This window comes from Oncorhynchus nerka, linkage group LG9a, assembly GCF_034236695.1.
Source record: "Oncorhynchus nerka isolate Pitt River linkage group LG9a, Oner_Uvic_2.0, whole genome shotgun sequence".
Taxonomy (NCBI): Eukaryota; Metazoa; Chordata; class Actinopteri; order Salmoniformes; family Salmonidae; genus Oncorhynchus; species Oncorhynchus nerka.
The window spans coordinates 14,499,580-14,516,190 of NC_088404.1; the positions used below are offsets into that span (position 1 = coordinate 14,499,580).

General features: G+C 44.2%; 1 protein-coding gene across 1 annotated transcript; it reads right to left on the bottom strand.

Annotated features, from left to right (window-relative positions):
- Nucleotides 1–2,537: 2,537 nt before the first annotated feature.
- Nucleotides 2,538–14,757, bottom strand: LOC115134833 (SH3 and multiple ankyrin repeat domains protein 2-like). The gene is made up of 5 exons (XM_065022347.1): nucleotides 14,379–14,757; nucleotides 10,523–10,664; nucleotides 7,877–10,280; nucleotides 5,701–6,225; nucleotides 2,538–5,526 (listed from the first exon to the last, which is right to left on the bottom strand). Exons 1-5 carry the CDS (start codon nucleotides 14,487–14,489, stop codon nucleotides 5,490–5,492), a joined length of 3,219 nt encoding a protein of 1,072 aa, XP_064878419.1. The 5' UTR covers nucleotides 14,490–14,757; the 3' UTR covers nucleotides 2,538–5,489.
- Between the last annotated feature and the right edge of the window lie 1,854 nt (nucleotides 14,758–16,611).

Consider the following 16,611-nt stretch of genomic DNA (forward strand, 5'->3'; position numbering starts at 1 on the left):
TCTTAGCATGTCCCATGTAGCCTGGGATTCCAGACCGCATCATACTACAGTTCACTATTTCACACTGAAACCTGAAAGAGTTGTATTCATCCAGGACTTGTAGGCTGTTCGATTGGAACCCTACGGGGCAAAGTAGATCTTAAAACTTTACCCATTAGGGACCACGGTACAGAAGCACAGCCCAATCTGCTGGTGAATTAACTTTCCTTCAAACTCTCTGCACTTCAGATGCCTTAGTATATATAGTGGGGGGAGTATTTAGTCAGTCACCAATTGTGCAAGTTCTCCCACTTAAAAAGATGAGAGGCCTGTAATTTTCATCATAGGTACACTTCAACTATGACAGACAAAATAAGAAAAAAAATCCAGAAAATCACATTGTAGGATTTTTAATGAATTTATTTGCAAATTATGGTGGAAAATAAGTATTTGGTCACCTACAAACAAGCAAGATTTCTGGCTCTCACAGACCTGTGACTTCTTCTTTAAGAGGCTCCTCTGTCCTCCACTCGTTACCTGTATTAATGGCACCTGTTTGAACTTGTTATCAGTATAAAAGACACCTGTCCACAACCTCAAACAGTCAGACTCCAAACTCCACTATGGCCAAGACCAAAGAGCTGTCAAAGGACACCAGAAACAAAATTGTAGACCTGCACCAGGCTGGGAAGACTGAATCTGCAATAGGTAAGCAGCTTGGTTTGAAGAAATCAACTGTGGGAGCAATTATTAGGAAATGGAAGACATACATTTACATTACATTTAAGTAATTTAGCAGACGCTCTTATCCAGAGCGACTTACAAATTGGTGCTTTCACCTTAAGACATCCAGTGGAACAGCCACTTTACAATAGTGCATCTAGGTCTTTTAAGGGGGGGGAGGGGGGGGGGTGAGAAGGATTACTTTATCCTATCCTAGGTATTCCTTAAAGAGGTGGGGTTTCAGGTGTCTCCGGAAGGTGGTGATTGACTCCGCTGTCCTGGCGTCGTGAGGGAGTTTGTTCCACCATTGGGGGGCCATACAAGACCACTGATAATCTCCCTCGATCTGGGGCTCCACGCAAGGTCTCACACCGTGGGGTTAAAATGATCACAAGAACGGTGAGCAAAAATCCCAGAACCACACGGGGGGACCTAGTGAATGACCTGCAGAGAGTTGGGACCAAAGTAACAAAGCCTACCATCAGTAACACACTACGCCGCCAGGGACTCAAACACTGCAGTGCCAGATGTGTCCCCCTGCTTAAGCCAGTACATGTCCAGGCCCGTCTGAAGTTTGCTAGAGAGCATTTGGATGATCCAGAAGAAGATTGGGAAAATGTCATATGGTCAGATGAAACCCAAATATAACTTTTTGGTAAAAACTCAACTCGTCGTGTTTGGAGGACATAGAATGCTGAGTTGCATCCAAAGAACACCACACCTACTGTGAAGCATGGGGGTGGAAACATCATGCTTTGGGGCTGTTTTTCTGCAAAGGGACCAGGACGACTGATCCGTGTAAAGGAAAGAATGAATGGGGCCATGTATCGTGAGATTTTGAGTGAAAACCTCCTTCCATCAGCAAGGGCATTGAAGATGAAACGTGGCTGGGTCTTTCAGCATGACAATGACCCCAAACACACCTCCCGGGCAACGAAGGAGTGGCTTCGTAAAAAGCATTTCAAGGTCCTGGAGTGGCCTAGCCAGTCTCCAGATCTCAACCCCATAGAAAATCTTTGGAGGGAGTTGAAAGTCTGTGTTGCCCAGCAACAGCCCCAAAACATCACTGCTCTAGAGGAGATCTGCATGGAGGAATGGGCCAAAATACCAGCAACAGTGTGTGAAAACCTTGTGAAGACTTACAGAAAACGTTTGACCTCTGTCATTGCCAACAAAGGGTATATAACAAAGTATTGAGATAAACTTTTGTTATTGACCAAATACTTATTTTCCACCATAATTTGCAAATAAATTCATTAAAAAATTCTACAATGTGATTTTCTGGATTTTTCCCCCCTACTTTTGTCTGTCATAGTTGAAGTATGCCTATGCTGAAAATTACAGGCCTCTCTCATCTTTTTAAGTGGGAGAACTTGCACAATTGGTGGCTGACTAAATACTTTTTTTGCCCCACTATAGGTCTAGTCAGCTTCACTATATATGTCTAGTCAGCTTCACTATATATGTCTAGTCAGCTTCACTATATATGTCTAGTCAGCTTCACTATATATGTCTAGTCAGCTTCACTATATATGTCTAGTCAGCTTCACTATATATGTCTAGTTAGCTTCACTATATATGTCTAGTCAGCTTCACTATATATGACTAGTCAGCTTCACTATATATGTCTAGTCAGCTTCACTATATATGTCTAGTCAGCTTCACTATATATGTCTAGTCAGCTTCACTATATATGTCTAGTCAGCTTCACTATATATGTCTAGTCAGCTTCACTATACATGTCTAGTCAGCTTCACTATATATGTCTAGTCAGCTTCACTATATATGTCTAGTTAGCTTCACTATATATGTCTAGTCAGCTTCACTACTATGTCTAGTCAGCTTCACTATATATGTCTAGTCAGCTTCACTATATATGTCTAGTCAGCTTCACTATATATGTCTAGTTAGCTTCACTACTATGTCTAGTCAGCTTCACTACTATGTCTAGTCAGCTTCACTATATATGTCTAGTCAGCTTCACTATAATAGGTCTGTGCATGGCCTCAGTGCAATGTGCAGCTATCAACTCTACATCAGCAGTCCCATTCAGTGGTGTGTTTTTCTCTTGGTCAAGTAACATTTCCTATAGCAAATAGTGAAGACAGGTACAGCCCGAGTATCTTCATAGTATACATACATGATGCACAAACTATGCAAATATCAATTTATATCAGCTTTTAATAATTAATAATTTAATAATTACAGAGGCTTAGTCAAAACATGTGACTATCAATTGCTAAAAGATTTCAAATATGCTCTATAGGAATATGGATTATAACACAATTATTTATATCAATTTTTAAAAATAGAGACTTGAAATCCTGTTACATGTATAATTATTCACCTGGAAAATAAAAATAACATCTACTTGAAACAGAATGTATATTATATTGCTTCTTAACCATATTTTGCTGCTTTTCGGAAAACCTAACCACACCTCAGGGTTGATATGGCGACAACACAGATAGGAATATACCCTCATGATAAAAATCTCTACATCATCAAAAATACTGTGTTCCTTCCTGTTCCTGTGGTTCTTAACATAAGATCTCATCTCAAAGTGTCCCCTCAAGTCGAAAGATGGTCGGCGTCATTACCATAGAAATATAATTCATTCTATATCTACGGTTTCTGTGGACTATTTCTACAGACTAGAACTGTAATGCTGTGATGTCATGCATATCAGTCATCAGACATATCAAGGTCAGTTTTCCCCCTATCAAACCAATAGATCCCACGCACATGTAGATCCCAAACAACCTTCCATAAATACTGTCATTGGGATTTTAGCTAGCACCCACATTCTTTTACTGGAGAAATTCGAATATCAAGAAGTTTAAACTGTTAAGATCCGGAATATAAACCCAACGCAAACTGAGTGGAAAATACAACTTCAGCCCGTTTCAGACAAACTCAGTGGAAAGTGTAATAAACTACATTTTAAACTCATCCACATTATGATGAGTGAATATCTGCCTTTTTGGACTTACTCGTGATAGTATGAAGAGATCCTGTCTCGAAAACATGGAGGGAAATTATGCTCAACTCAACTAAATGTAAAGTTTTGATTTACATTTGGTTGAGTTGTCAACTAACATGAATTAAATGTGAAATCAACCAAAAATGTAATGTCATTGGATTTAGGTAAAAAATACTACATTCCTATACGTTGATTACTTTTTTTCAATTCAAATCACTTTTCTACGTTGATTCAACGTCATCACATTTAATTTTGGGGTTGAAATGACGTGGAAACAACATTGATTCAACCAGTTTTTGGCCAGTGGGTTTTGAGCTTTGTGGATGCATACAAATGTCTTTCTCATCAACAAAACACATCAAAACACCATCATAGATTAAATACGTCTCTAATACTTAAATTATCATACACAAAAAGTAAACATTCCTACCAAATAGATTCCTAGTGGTATCTGCATCTCTTTGCTTGCCAAACAAGTTGAACTCTGCTCCTTCTGATACCAGGTTTAGTGTTTGTTCACCTACTTTTTCCCATATTAGTGCATACACTTCTTTGATATCTGTCTTCAAAAACATCCTTACTCTGCAGTGTTGGGGTAAATTCCTTTTCAATTCAGGAAGTAAACTTTAATTCCATTTCCAATTTTACACAACGCTTCTCGTTGCAAAAATTGTAGAATTAGAAATGTAGTGTCCGCAAAATGACGTTGAGTAGATTTTGCGATGAGCAAGATGCAAGACTCCGCTCTCACACAGTATCTGTGCATGTGCTCTGGTTCGATTCATGCACTTACAACGTGGTAGCCACAGGACCAAAACAGCAGAGAAGCTGAGTGTCACAATCTAACTCTCTAAGTTGTCGCATAAAATTGACCCACTATGCTGTTTACGTTGTGCATCTACGTCATATCGCTGACACTACCTTTAATTGAAATGGAATTGACCCCAACCCTGTAACTCTGGGTCATTCATTCCTGATAGAATCTTCAATCCTAAAGTCTTAAGCATCAGTTCAGGGTATACAGTAATAACCTAATGTGATAATGTATGTATTATTCCTCTCAGAGGACATAGAAGACTGTGAAAGAAAGCATGATGGTTGATGATAACGATTGGAAAGCCCTGACTGCCAGTGCCAACACTCTGCCATGTCATGTTCAGGAGACTACAGTAAGGGCAGCTGTTGGCACACAGTTCAGCTTCTTGTGGAAGACAGTATAATGAATTATGAACAATTTAATTGACATTTTCAATACTGTGTTTAAAACCCTCAAGTAAACATGACCAGTAGTAAAACAGCTATTGAAAGTAGGTTGAAGGGCAACAACTTTGCTACTGTACCAATTTAGAATTTATTTTAATCTTTGATTTCCTTTCTGGGTATAAATGTCTGTGTCTGAGAATACACTGTATGGTCTCTCAAATCAACCTACAACCCAGTGAAAAGGGAGAGAGAGAAAGCTTAATTTCACAGGCAGAAGTGCACATACATACTGTAAATGTTTTCCCCTTTTTCCTAAAAAGATATTCACTGCATAATTTCTAAATGAGAAACAGTAGAAAATGAAACCCCTACGAAGCTGGTTCTGGTTATGCATTTAAATTAGGTTGATTTCAGAAGTCCGTAAATCCCATAGCGATTAAGCTGCTGTTGTGTTTGATAGTGTAGTATATTCCATATCACAGCCACATCCCGTGTATCTACTTCCTTCCTTCCTACTGACAGAGCAGCTCTGCCTCACCTGGGACCACTCTATCCCACTCTGGGGGACCTTCTTGCTTATTCAGGAAACTGCAGTGCTGTTTCAAGTTGCAATTTCTTCAGGATACATGAGGATATTCCTAAATTTCAACAAAACAAGCATCATCATAACAATTATACAGTAAGTATAGTTTAAATAAGTCAACATAAATAAAAATGATTGTTATGGACATAATTGATAATTAACTTAGAAGCCTGTTGTGAAGTTGTAGTGTTGGAGACTCAGAGACCTCATCACCCTCCTCACTTCTCACCTGTCCATCAGAAGTTTCAAAGCTCTCTCTATGTTCATCCGATGTCCGACCCTGGTCACCCCTAGGTCTATGAGGTCGTCCTTCTGCAGGCTAGGCAGGTGGCTGCCCTCGATGTCGTTGTCCATAAAGGTGTCTCTGTGCTCAGCCAGGTTTAGGCTCTCCAGCCAGTCGGCCACGTCGTGTTTGCTCCACATCAGAACCGGCTTGGTGGCAAAAGGCTTGTTGGAGACGGCCTGGATGAGGGTGAGGGGGGAGGGCGAGCGGCTGCTCCCCGTGCCCAGGCTGAGAGGGGGGGTGGGCAGACCGAACACGTCTGAAAGGGTGGGAGAGGTGGCAGGGAGAGAGGAGGCACAACCGAGGCCTGAGTCTGGGGGAGAGAGGATGGGGCTGGGGGCTCTGTGGTGGGAGGGGCTCTCGGTCTGTCGGTTTGGAGATGGGGCAGGCACGTTCGGAGGGAGCTGGGCAGCAAAAGAGACTGTGGTATTCCGCTGTGTACCTGAGGAGAGGGACCCACTGTCCGGACCCCTACAGAAAGTACAGAACACATTAAGTTACACTGACCTGACAGACCTACTGGAGGATTAATACACCGACCTGACAGACCTACCGGAGGATTAATACACCGACCTGACAGACCTACTGGAGGATTAATACACTGACCTGACAGACCTACTGGAGAATTAATACACTGACCTGACAGACCTACTGGAGGGTGATACACTGACCTGACAGACCTACTGGAGGGTGATACACTGACCTGACAGACCTACTGGAGGGTGATACACTGACCTGACAGACCTACTGGAGAATTAATACACTGACCTGACAGACCTACTGGAGGATTAATACACTGACCTGACAGTCTTTCCCTAAACACCACCAACTCTTTCAAAATTGCAGACTGGAAGGAGGATTCCGTGTGTGTGCGAGTAGCCGTGTGTATGTCCATGTGTGTGTGTGTGTAGCCGTGTGTGTTTGGTTATGCGTGTGTGTCCGTGCGTGTGTGTGTGTCCGTGCGTGTGTGTGTGTGTGTCAGATGAGAGTGAAGAATAAGAACAAGTATAAAAAGGATCTATTCTTTCCATTGGAAGTTGGAAGTGGGGAATTAATTCTAAATACAAAGAAACTAACAGTGTTTTCCTTCCCGTAGAAAGGGACATCCATTTCTTTGATAGTGTCAGAAGATCTCCATTCATTTATTTATGTATCAGGTTGAATCAGGTTAACCTAATATCTCATTCTGATCAGGTTTGTTCTGTGCTCTGCAGTATATGCAGCATGAACCACACTGGTAGCAGAGCTTTGGTGGTACAGCCATGACTTTTAGAGTTAGCCTCATCTGGTCTGCTCTGTAAATAACCACAGCTTTCCATAATAAATGAGTTTGTTGCTATCCCAGAGGAATGCTGGGTGGAACGCACAGTGTCTGTAAGAAATGCCATGCCGGCTTACGTAGCCTGCTGTACAAACAAGATATATGCCAGTTACACAAATAGACATACCGTACGCGCAGCGATAAACAAACGTACAGACAGTGACCTGCATACACAAAAGTGTTTTAAATACACACAAATATGCATTCATACCAATTACACAATAACAGCCTACAATCATTACATCCCACACATACACCACTCCATAGCCTACATCTGTTGGAGCCTCAATGTATACACACACATTCATATCTAGTCTACGATGACAATCTACTTCTACTGATCTGCGGTGACTGGTAGAGGAATGAAGAGGAGCGTTAACTGACGAGAAAGGCCCATTGATATTTGACCAACTCTGGGTTAGTTGAAATGACAGACGATTGAGAGACAGGTTACACACACACCATCCACCCCTGTTAAAACAAACTGTGGAGGCATCTCAAATGGCACACTATTCCCTATTCCCCTATGGGCCCTGGTGCACTAAGTAGGGAATAGGGTGCCATTTGGCACGCAATCTCTGTGCTATTTTGAACCGTGCTGCTAGCGACACACAGTGACACACCGCTCACCCCTTCCTTCAGAGGAAAGCGCTGTGGCGGTTTGGTCTCTATGATAATCAGACTGGCATGACGTTGTTGCTCATCTACTCCTCAAGGCTGCTGCTCTCATTATTAGGTTGCTAGGCAACTCCTTCTGCTCTCTGGCAGAACACACACACACACACACATGGAGTAGCCTACCTTGATCCAAAAACAGTCCTACATCCTGAGGAAGAAGAGTCTATCCCCTCTCCTGGCTTTGGTGTCCTGTCCTTGTTCTGCATGTCCTGGGGGTTAGAGCCTGGAGGGTCTCCCCATAACTTGGAGGTTCTTTGAGTTGGTGTTCTGGGGGGCTCTGAGGAGACGCTGGCCCCGGGGGGAGGCGGTGGGATGGAGGAAGGTGCGGCAAAAGTTCTTATGTTCTCCTCTCTATCCATCAAGGCAGGGTCCTTGTAAAGTGCGTTGCTCTTGTTTGCGGCAGGTTGCCTGGTTCTTGACTTTGAAGTCCGGTCCACCAGAAAGGCCTGTCTGTCTGCATAGACTGTACATGTGTTGTCCAGCACCTCGCCACCCTCGGACGACAGCGTGGAGATACTGGATACGGTGGACATAGTGCTTGTAGTCTCCAGCTGGGGGTCTCCAATACTGCGGCTGTCCGGCTCCACATCAATGCCAGAGTCACTGATAGGATCGTAGCTCTCCAAGAGGGCGTGGGGGAAGCAAGGGGGCGTACAGTTGGTGAGCACCGCAGGCCGTTTGATCATAGTCTGGTCAGGGTGGCCTGGGGTGTTACCGTGATAGGGATAGAAGGGGGCTAGAGACGATGGTGCCCTGCCAGCGTTTCGTTGCTGTTTCAGGAGCTCAGCGATCGCCCCCTTTTGGTCCTCTGGGATGTCAAAGCTGTTGGCGAACTCGAGCGGCGGTGGCAATGGGTCAGCAAAGAACTCATCGTCGATGTCCACGGAGGGAACGCAGGGTGGAGGGGGGATACCGAAGGGTAGTTTGACCGGCTCGTCCACTGAGGTGACGGTGATCATGGTCTTACTACCTCTGGGTCCAGGGCCCATAGAGTGAGGGTTATGGGGGTTAGGGGAGGCCATTTTGAGGATGTTAGGTTGGTTGGGGTCCCGGAGCTCACTGGGGGTGCTGTCTGGACTGACCGCCCCCTCAGACAGGTTGTTCTCGTCAGTGGTGTGGACCATCAGCAACCCAGGTGACTTCTGCTGAGACGTGTCACCAATGTCTATCAACATGTTCTTCTTCTCCTCTTCTCTCTGAGGACGGGATAGACTATTGTCCTTGTCTTTGGCCAACGGGTGGTCGTATTTGGACTCTGTCTCGTACTTTGCCTCTGTCATCTGCCTACGAAGCCCCGCCCTGCCCGGTCGACCCATGGTGGCAGTCGAGGAGAAATTTGCGCCCATGCCGGTCCTCAGCTTGGTGTCGATGAACAGAGGCTTGTTCAAGTCAGGTTTAGGTGGTTCGGTCTTCAGCGGGAGTGGCTGGGACTGCTCTCTCATGGCCCGGTCCCGTGCAGCCAGAGCCAGGGCCAGAGGGGAGTTGGGGTCCAAAGGCTTCCCTGTGACTGGGTGGACGTAGCGCCCACTACTGGAGGTATAGGTCTTGGCGGGCAGACTGACCGGGCTGTGGTGGCCAGTGCGCGTGTGGAGTGGCTCTCTCACAACAGTGGTCTCCGGGGTGTTGAAGACCGTAACGTTACCCCCTCTTCTGGGGATGCTGAGTAGTGAGGCAGGTGGGGCCATGAGGCGACGCAGGCGCTCGTCACTACTGAACATTCCCTCGTCAATGGACTTGGAGTGGCGGAGGCGAGGCGCAGGCGCAGGAGACGAGTCTTCTTCACCCTGGTCGGTGAACCTGTAGGATGGGGAGTTCTGGTGAGAATCCACCATCCTCATCTCACGTTCCCGCACTGCGCCCGCCATGGCCGTGGCAAAGGGACTGCTGGGGTTGTGTCCGTCGTCCGGACGGAGTTGTCCCGGGTGGTCATGGGATCCAGTCTCTATCTCCATGCTGCTGCCCTGGCTGCTCTTCCCACTGCTGGATGTAGACGGCTCCTTGATGATGATGGTTGGGATTTTAATGGTGCAGGTCTTCTCTGGGCTGTCCTCAATCTTGTTCTGCTTCATCAGCATGCCCTTCCTCCTCTGAGGTTTGTTGGGGGCAAACAGGCCCAGGTTGCCCATCTTCCCCAGGTCTGAGTATGGGTTCTCTGGGATCTGGGCCCTGCGGTTCAGGAAGCTCTGCTGGGCTGTGAGGCCTTGGCCTGGACTCTGGCTACCATGGTGGTGGTGGTGGTCCTCAGACTGATACTGTTCCGACTGGGGCTCTGGGTGTTCCCTCCATCCGTCACTGCCGCCCGTGTTGGGGTCCCCTCCTCGCTCAGGGGCAGTGCCTTTGGGAACAGTGTGTCTGATAGTGCCATAGCCTCTGCCCTGGGGGTTGGGGTCGTTGTTGTAAGGGGGAGATGGAGGGGAGATAGCGGGAGGGGGTGGGATGTCCTCTGTTGTGTCCGGCATTGATAGGCTCCTGGTGAATTTCAACATGGGAGGGGTCAGGAACTGAGGGGCATCCTCTTCTGTTATTCCTGAAAAAGAAACATACGTTGACTATTACTTTACATTAACAGCAATTATAGAATTGAAGGGTGTGTGTGCGGGAAAAAGGTAATTGAATACAGATGTGTGTGTGAGTGTGCATGCCTGTGCACGCCTGTGCATGCCTGTGCATGCCTGTGCATGTCTGTGTACTGTATATAAGCGTGTGCTGTACAGTATGTATGCAGATTAAATATTTAGCATGGACAGAAACATGTTGAGATGTAGTTACCAGATGTTCCTATGGACTTTTGTCGTCTCATGGTCCCCTGTCTGTTTGGCACCCCCAGGAAGGGGCCTCGACCTCTGGGGCTGCCTGGCTCTCTGGGCTGGGTCTGGGTCTGCATCGACACGTCCTGGCTCTCACACATGGACTGTAACAAAGAGAGGAGAAGAGACTGAGCCTGCATGGGAAACAGTCCATCAGTTTATAGATCAGTTAGAATGATTGTTGATGTACATTTCCTTTCATTTTATTTCTCATTTATTTCATAGCCCTTTACATTCGTACCCATATACGGGTTGAAAATGGCAGATTTCAAATAAAATTAAATTGTATTCACATTTCCATATCATACAACTGATGTAATATACAGTGTCAATGTTTATGATGACTATGTTAGATGTCCAGTTACAAGATGACCTGGCGTCATAGCCTGTGTTGTTCTGAACAGAATGAGACTGTTTGTTGTATTGTGAAGGAAGTGTGCAGTGGACCACACCTGAATGCACTCATGACTCCATTCTATGCGCATCAAAATGAAGACCTGCTTCTCCGAATTGCCTTGTGAAAGCCTAACAATGTACTTTCTAATTTAGCTCGTCATGTTGGCAAGAGAGCAAGATTAAAAATGATGCTTACCTGACCCAGATTTCAAATTTATAATGGCCGTTTATGGATTGAGTAAACAACAACAGTAACTGTGTGAAGGCGGGGATGCAGGGCTAGATTCCAAACAAAACAACTACAAGTGTGCTTGCTCTAGTTCCTCAATGGCATAGCTTGGAGTCATAAAAATTCATTGAAATGCATTATGAACTGTGCACACTTTGGAGAGGTGTGTGGCCACTTGGAAACACCAGTTAGACCTCTCACTTTTATGTTGCACCTACTGTACCCCAAATTTTCCAAGAATATTATTATCATGTTATTGAACTAAGGAGATGATTGTGGACTTCAGGAAACAGCAGAGGGAACACCCCCCTATCCACATCGATGGAACAGTAGTGGAGAGGGTAGCAAGTTTTAAGTTCCTCGGCATACACATCACAGACAAACTGAATTGGTCCACTCACACAGACAGCATCGTGAAGAAGGCGCAGCAGCGCCTCTTCAACCTCAGGAGGCTGAAGAAATTCGGCTTGTCACCAAAAGCACTCACAAACTTCTACAGATGCACAATCGAGAGCATCCTGGCGGGCTGTATCACCGCCTGGTACGGCAACTGCTCCGCCCACAACCGTAAGGCTCTCCAGAGGGTAGTGAGGTCTGCACAACGCATCACCGGGGGCAAACTACCTGCCCTCCAGGACACCTACACCACCCGATGTTACAGGAAGGCCATAAATATCATCAAGGACAACAACCACCCGAGCCACTGCCTGTTCACCCCACTATCATCCAGAAGGCGAGGTCAGTACAGGTGGATCAAAGCTGGGGCCGAGAGACTGAAAAACAGCTTCTATCTCAAGGCCATCAGACTGTTAAACAGCCACCACTAACATTGAGTGGCTGCTGCCAACACACTGAATCAACTCCAGCCACTTTAATAATGGGAATTGATGGGAAATGATGTAAAATATATCACTAGCCACTTTAAACAATGCTACCTTATATAATGTTACTTACCCTACATTATTCATCTCATATGCATACGTATATACTGTACTCTATATCATCTACTGCATCCTTATGTAATACATGTATCACTAGCCACTTTAACTATGCCACTTTGTTTACATACTCATCTCATATGTATATACTGTACTCGATACCATCTACTGTATCTTGCCTATGCTGCTCTGTACCATCACTCATTCATATATCTTTATGTACATATTCTTTATCCCCTTACACTGTGTATAAGACAGTAGTTTTGGAATTGTTAGTTAGATTACTTGTTGGTTATTACTGCATTGTCGGAACTAGAAGCACAAGCATTTCGCTACACTCGCATTAACATCTGCTAACCATGTGTATGTGACAAATAAAATTTGATTTGATTGTATCCAGATATTTTTTTACATTTTGTTATCAACAAATGCAGCGAAAAGTACAGTAAATGTAAAATGCTTATAAAATCAACAGTGTTAATGTTTGGAGTTAGTCTTGTGTCAGGTGAACTGTTGTGTCCTCAACTATGGACTAATCATTTTCCCATAATCTCCAAACTGTTCCCTTTTAATTGCTACCATGGTTACGCATACGCTTTAAATATTTATTCCGTAAGAAACATGTCAATTTAGCCCTATCCCCCATATTGGGCAATTTCCACGAGTGTAAGAGGTTATTAACCAAACACATTTATTTGTCCTCTGCTGCAGGTCAACTTGTGAAAGATCTCATGGAAAAGTAAGAACATGAAGCTGTTTAAACCTAAATATTAGTTGAGAAGCAGGTCAGGGCCATGAACAGCTCCTAACAGATGAAGTCCATCAGAACCATGAACACCTCCTAACAGATGAAGTCCATCAGAACCATGAACACCTCCTAACAGATGAAGTCCATCAGAACCATGAACAGCTCTTAACAGATGAAGTCCATCAGAACCATGAACACCTCCTAACAGATGAAGTCCATCAGAACCATGAACACCTCTTAACAGATGAAGTCCATCAGAACCATGAACAGCTCCTAACAGATGAAGTCCATCAGAACCATGAACAGCTCTTAACAGATGAAGTCCATCAGAACCATGAACACCTCCTAACAGATGAAGTCCATCAGAACCATGAACACCTCTTAACAGATGAAGTCCATCAGAACCATGAACACCTCCTAACAGATGAAGTCCATCAGAACCATGAACACCTCCTAACAGATGAAGTCCATCAGAACCATGAACACCTCCTAACAGATGAAGTCCATCAGAACCATGAACAGCTCTTAACAGATGAAGTCCATCAGAACCATGAACACCTCCTAACAGATGAAGTCCATCAGAACCATGAACAGCTCTTAACAGATGAAGTCCATCAGAACCATGAACACCTCCTAACAGATGAAGTCCATCAGAACCATGAACACCTCTTAACAGATGAAGTCCATCAGAACCATGAACAGCTCCTAACAGATGAAGTCCATCAGAACCATGAACAGCTCTTAACAGATGAAGTCCATCAGAACCATGAACACCTCCTAACAGATGAAGTCCATCAGAACCATGAACACCTCTTAACAGATGAAGTCCATCAGAACCATGAACACCTCCTAACAGATGAAGTCCATCAGAACCATGAACACCTCTTAACAGATGAAGTCCATCAGAACCATGAACACCTCTTAACAGATGAAGTCCATCAGGACCATGAACCTCTCCTAACAGATGAAGTCCATCAGGACCATGAACACCTCCTAACAGATGAAGTCCATCAGAACCATGAACACCTCCTAACAGATGAAGTCCATCAGAACCATGAACACCTCCTAACAGATGAAGTCCCTCAGAACCATGAACACCTCCTAACAGATGAAGTCCATCAGAACCATGAACACCTCCTAACAGATGAAGTCCATCAGAACCATGAACACCTCCTAACAGATGAAGTCCATCAGGACCATGAACACCTCCTAACAGATGAAGTCCATCAGAACCATGAACACCTCCTAACAGATGAAGTCCATCAGAACCATGAACACCTCCTAACAGATGAAGTCCATCATGCACTTCCTTAACCAGCCAGCTTAGAGCAGTAAATTGCAACAGGCAATGGTGCACCCATCAGCATTCTCGCAGCATAGATCTCTATGGTCTTACTCCAGTGTCACATATCAAACTACACACACAATAATGAAATGCATATGCATACCGCACAACAGAGCAGTGTAGATAGTAGTAGAGTAAAGCCTGGTTAGTGGTTATACTTACATTCATCTCTGGGTTCATGGCCAAGCACCTGCTGTTGGGCCGCGTTTTGACCGTGTTTGCGACCCTTATGTCAGTGTTAGAGTTGTCCCACGTGGGCTTCTGAGGAGGCATGTTCTCTTCCACTTTATCTGGAACACAAAGACAGACAGAGAGACAGACACCGCTCCACTGTGAGTATAGGATACCATAGCCTACACTCTACATCTGTCTCCAAGCCAAAATGAGCCATCATCTCAGCCAATGACAATCCACTCCGTCAGTCAGAATGGGAAATCAAACCGAGCATAAAGGAAAAGGGAACAGAAATAGTCACAATGACATTGGTCAAAGTTAAAGCCGTGCAAGCTAGCTATCACTTTCTTTTGGTTCTATGATTTAGCCATTTTGGTCTGTTTTTAACTCCTTGGTTGCATCCTAAATGGCATCCTATCCCCTATCCAGTCCACTACTTTTGACCAGGGCCCATAGGGCTCTGTTTAAAAGTAGTGGACTATATGAGTTAGGGTGCCGTTTAAGACGCAAACCTTAAATAATTGACAATGAGTGACAAGAAGTTGGTAAGACGGCACAAACTGATCTGGACCAGGCTATGGTTCAGCGGCAACTGCACAACCAACATGCTCGTGTTTTTTCATTTTTTTCTTTCTTTTTTGAGCGCTCCCATGCATGGGACGATTACTTAGAGTGACTGAGAATACAATCCTCTTCTTTAGATGCTCATTATCTGAAGACTGATCATCTAGAACAGGAAGAAAAGGCAGTTCAGATAGGGACATCCATACGATATCTATAGTTACTCTGTTTATACATTCAAACACCCTTCTCTCTCACTGCTGTCAAAAACCTGTGAACTGAGGAGAGAGGACTATATGCTACATCCTACTGTCTTCATGAAATACATTATTAGTGAATTAAATCTAACCAAGAGCAGGTTGACATTTAGTGTCATGAGTTTTGTCCTGAAGGTAGAACTGAGTAATTTCCCTTTAGATAGGCCAGCTGCAAAGTTGAAATGGGCTATATTGTAAAAATTCATGAAAATAAGGTTAGGGTTAAGCATTAAGGTTTGCAGTGTGGTTAAGGTTAGGGTTATGTTTAAAATCAGATTTTAGACTTTGTGGCTGTGCTAGCTAGTGACCACTCTGCAGAGCTGCCTCCAGAACAAGATTCATGATGAAAAAGGCTAACCTGCTAAGCAAGAGCTGTTTATGTTTGATGCACATTGTCTGCTATTAGTGTATTAATAACCTTTATCGAAAGACACAGTGTATGACAAATTATAAACATGATTGTTATCTCTGTTTATACCCCTTTTGACAAAACGGCTTCATACAGTAATACTCTGATCCTTCTGTCTGCATACTAAGCTCACAGACTTGACCATGCGTGTACTGTATGATTAAGATGGAGAAGATTCCAGTGCTGTCTAAAAGCATTCTCACCAACACTGGCCACCCAGCTATAGCGGTCTCTTTCTCTGTCACATCCGCTGATACAGTAAAGAACCCTGGTGGATTGATGTGAAGAAGCCACACATTCTAAGACACCTCAGTGTCTGGTGTCAACATGCATTCTAGACTTCTAGAAGCATTGCGGCAAATCTCCAGTGTTCTGGTGTGAAGTAGTGAACACAGAGCGAGGCTGTTACAGCTGAATAATGTGCCTAACACTAGGCAGCAGCAGGACTGTACACTCTTAGAAAAAAAAGGTGCTATCTAGAATCTAAAAGGGTTCTTTGGCTGTACCCATAGGAGAACCCTTTGAAGAACCCTTTTTGGGTTCCATGTAGAACCCTTTTCAGAGGAAAAGGTGCTCCTGTGGGGTCAACCAAAGAACCCTTTTTTCTAAGTGTATATAATATTTTTTGCAGGTAGAATGCTCTCCTGCTATAGTTGACAATGCACTGTACTCTATGCAGCATTATTGCCATGGCAACATCTTGTTTCTGTACGAGTATGAGTCAAATGCCTATTTGTAATGGGCCCATTGTATAACAGTGTTGTGCCCTTAAAGTTAAGTCTGTAGTGTATTCTGAGAAGGCAGCTACCTACTCTTTGATATACGCAGCTGACTGTTGTGCATTAACTCTAAGTCTTCTAGTTATTATCCCATAAAGGTGTTTCAGATCATTTTATCATTACAGAAAACACTACAACCATTTTAGAATGTTACAAATCTGTGGTTAAAGTAGAGGGATGCATCCTAATCCCAAATGACACCCTAATTCCCTTTA

Bases quoted from the DNA above. Each gene is read 5' to 3' on its own strand.
- LOC115134833 (XM_065022347.1), bottom strand. From the start codon at position 14,489: ATGCCTCCTCAGAAGCCCACGTGGGACAACTCTAACACTGACATAAGG. The intron at 10,665-14,378 runs GTAAGTATAACC...TCTTTGTTACAG, and splicing joins CCATGAACCCAGAGATGAAT to TCCATGTGTGAGAGCCAGGA. The intron at 10,281-10,522 runs GTAACTACATCT...TTTCTTTTTCAG, and splicing joins AAAGTCCATAGGAACATCTG to GAATAACAGAAGAGGATGCC.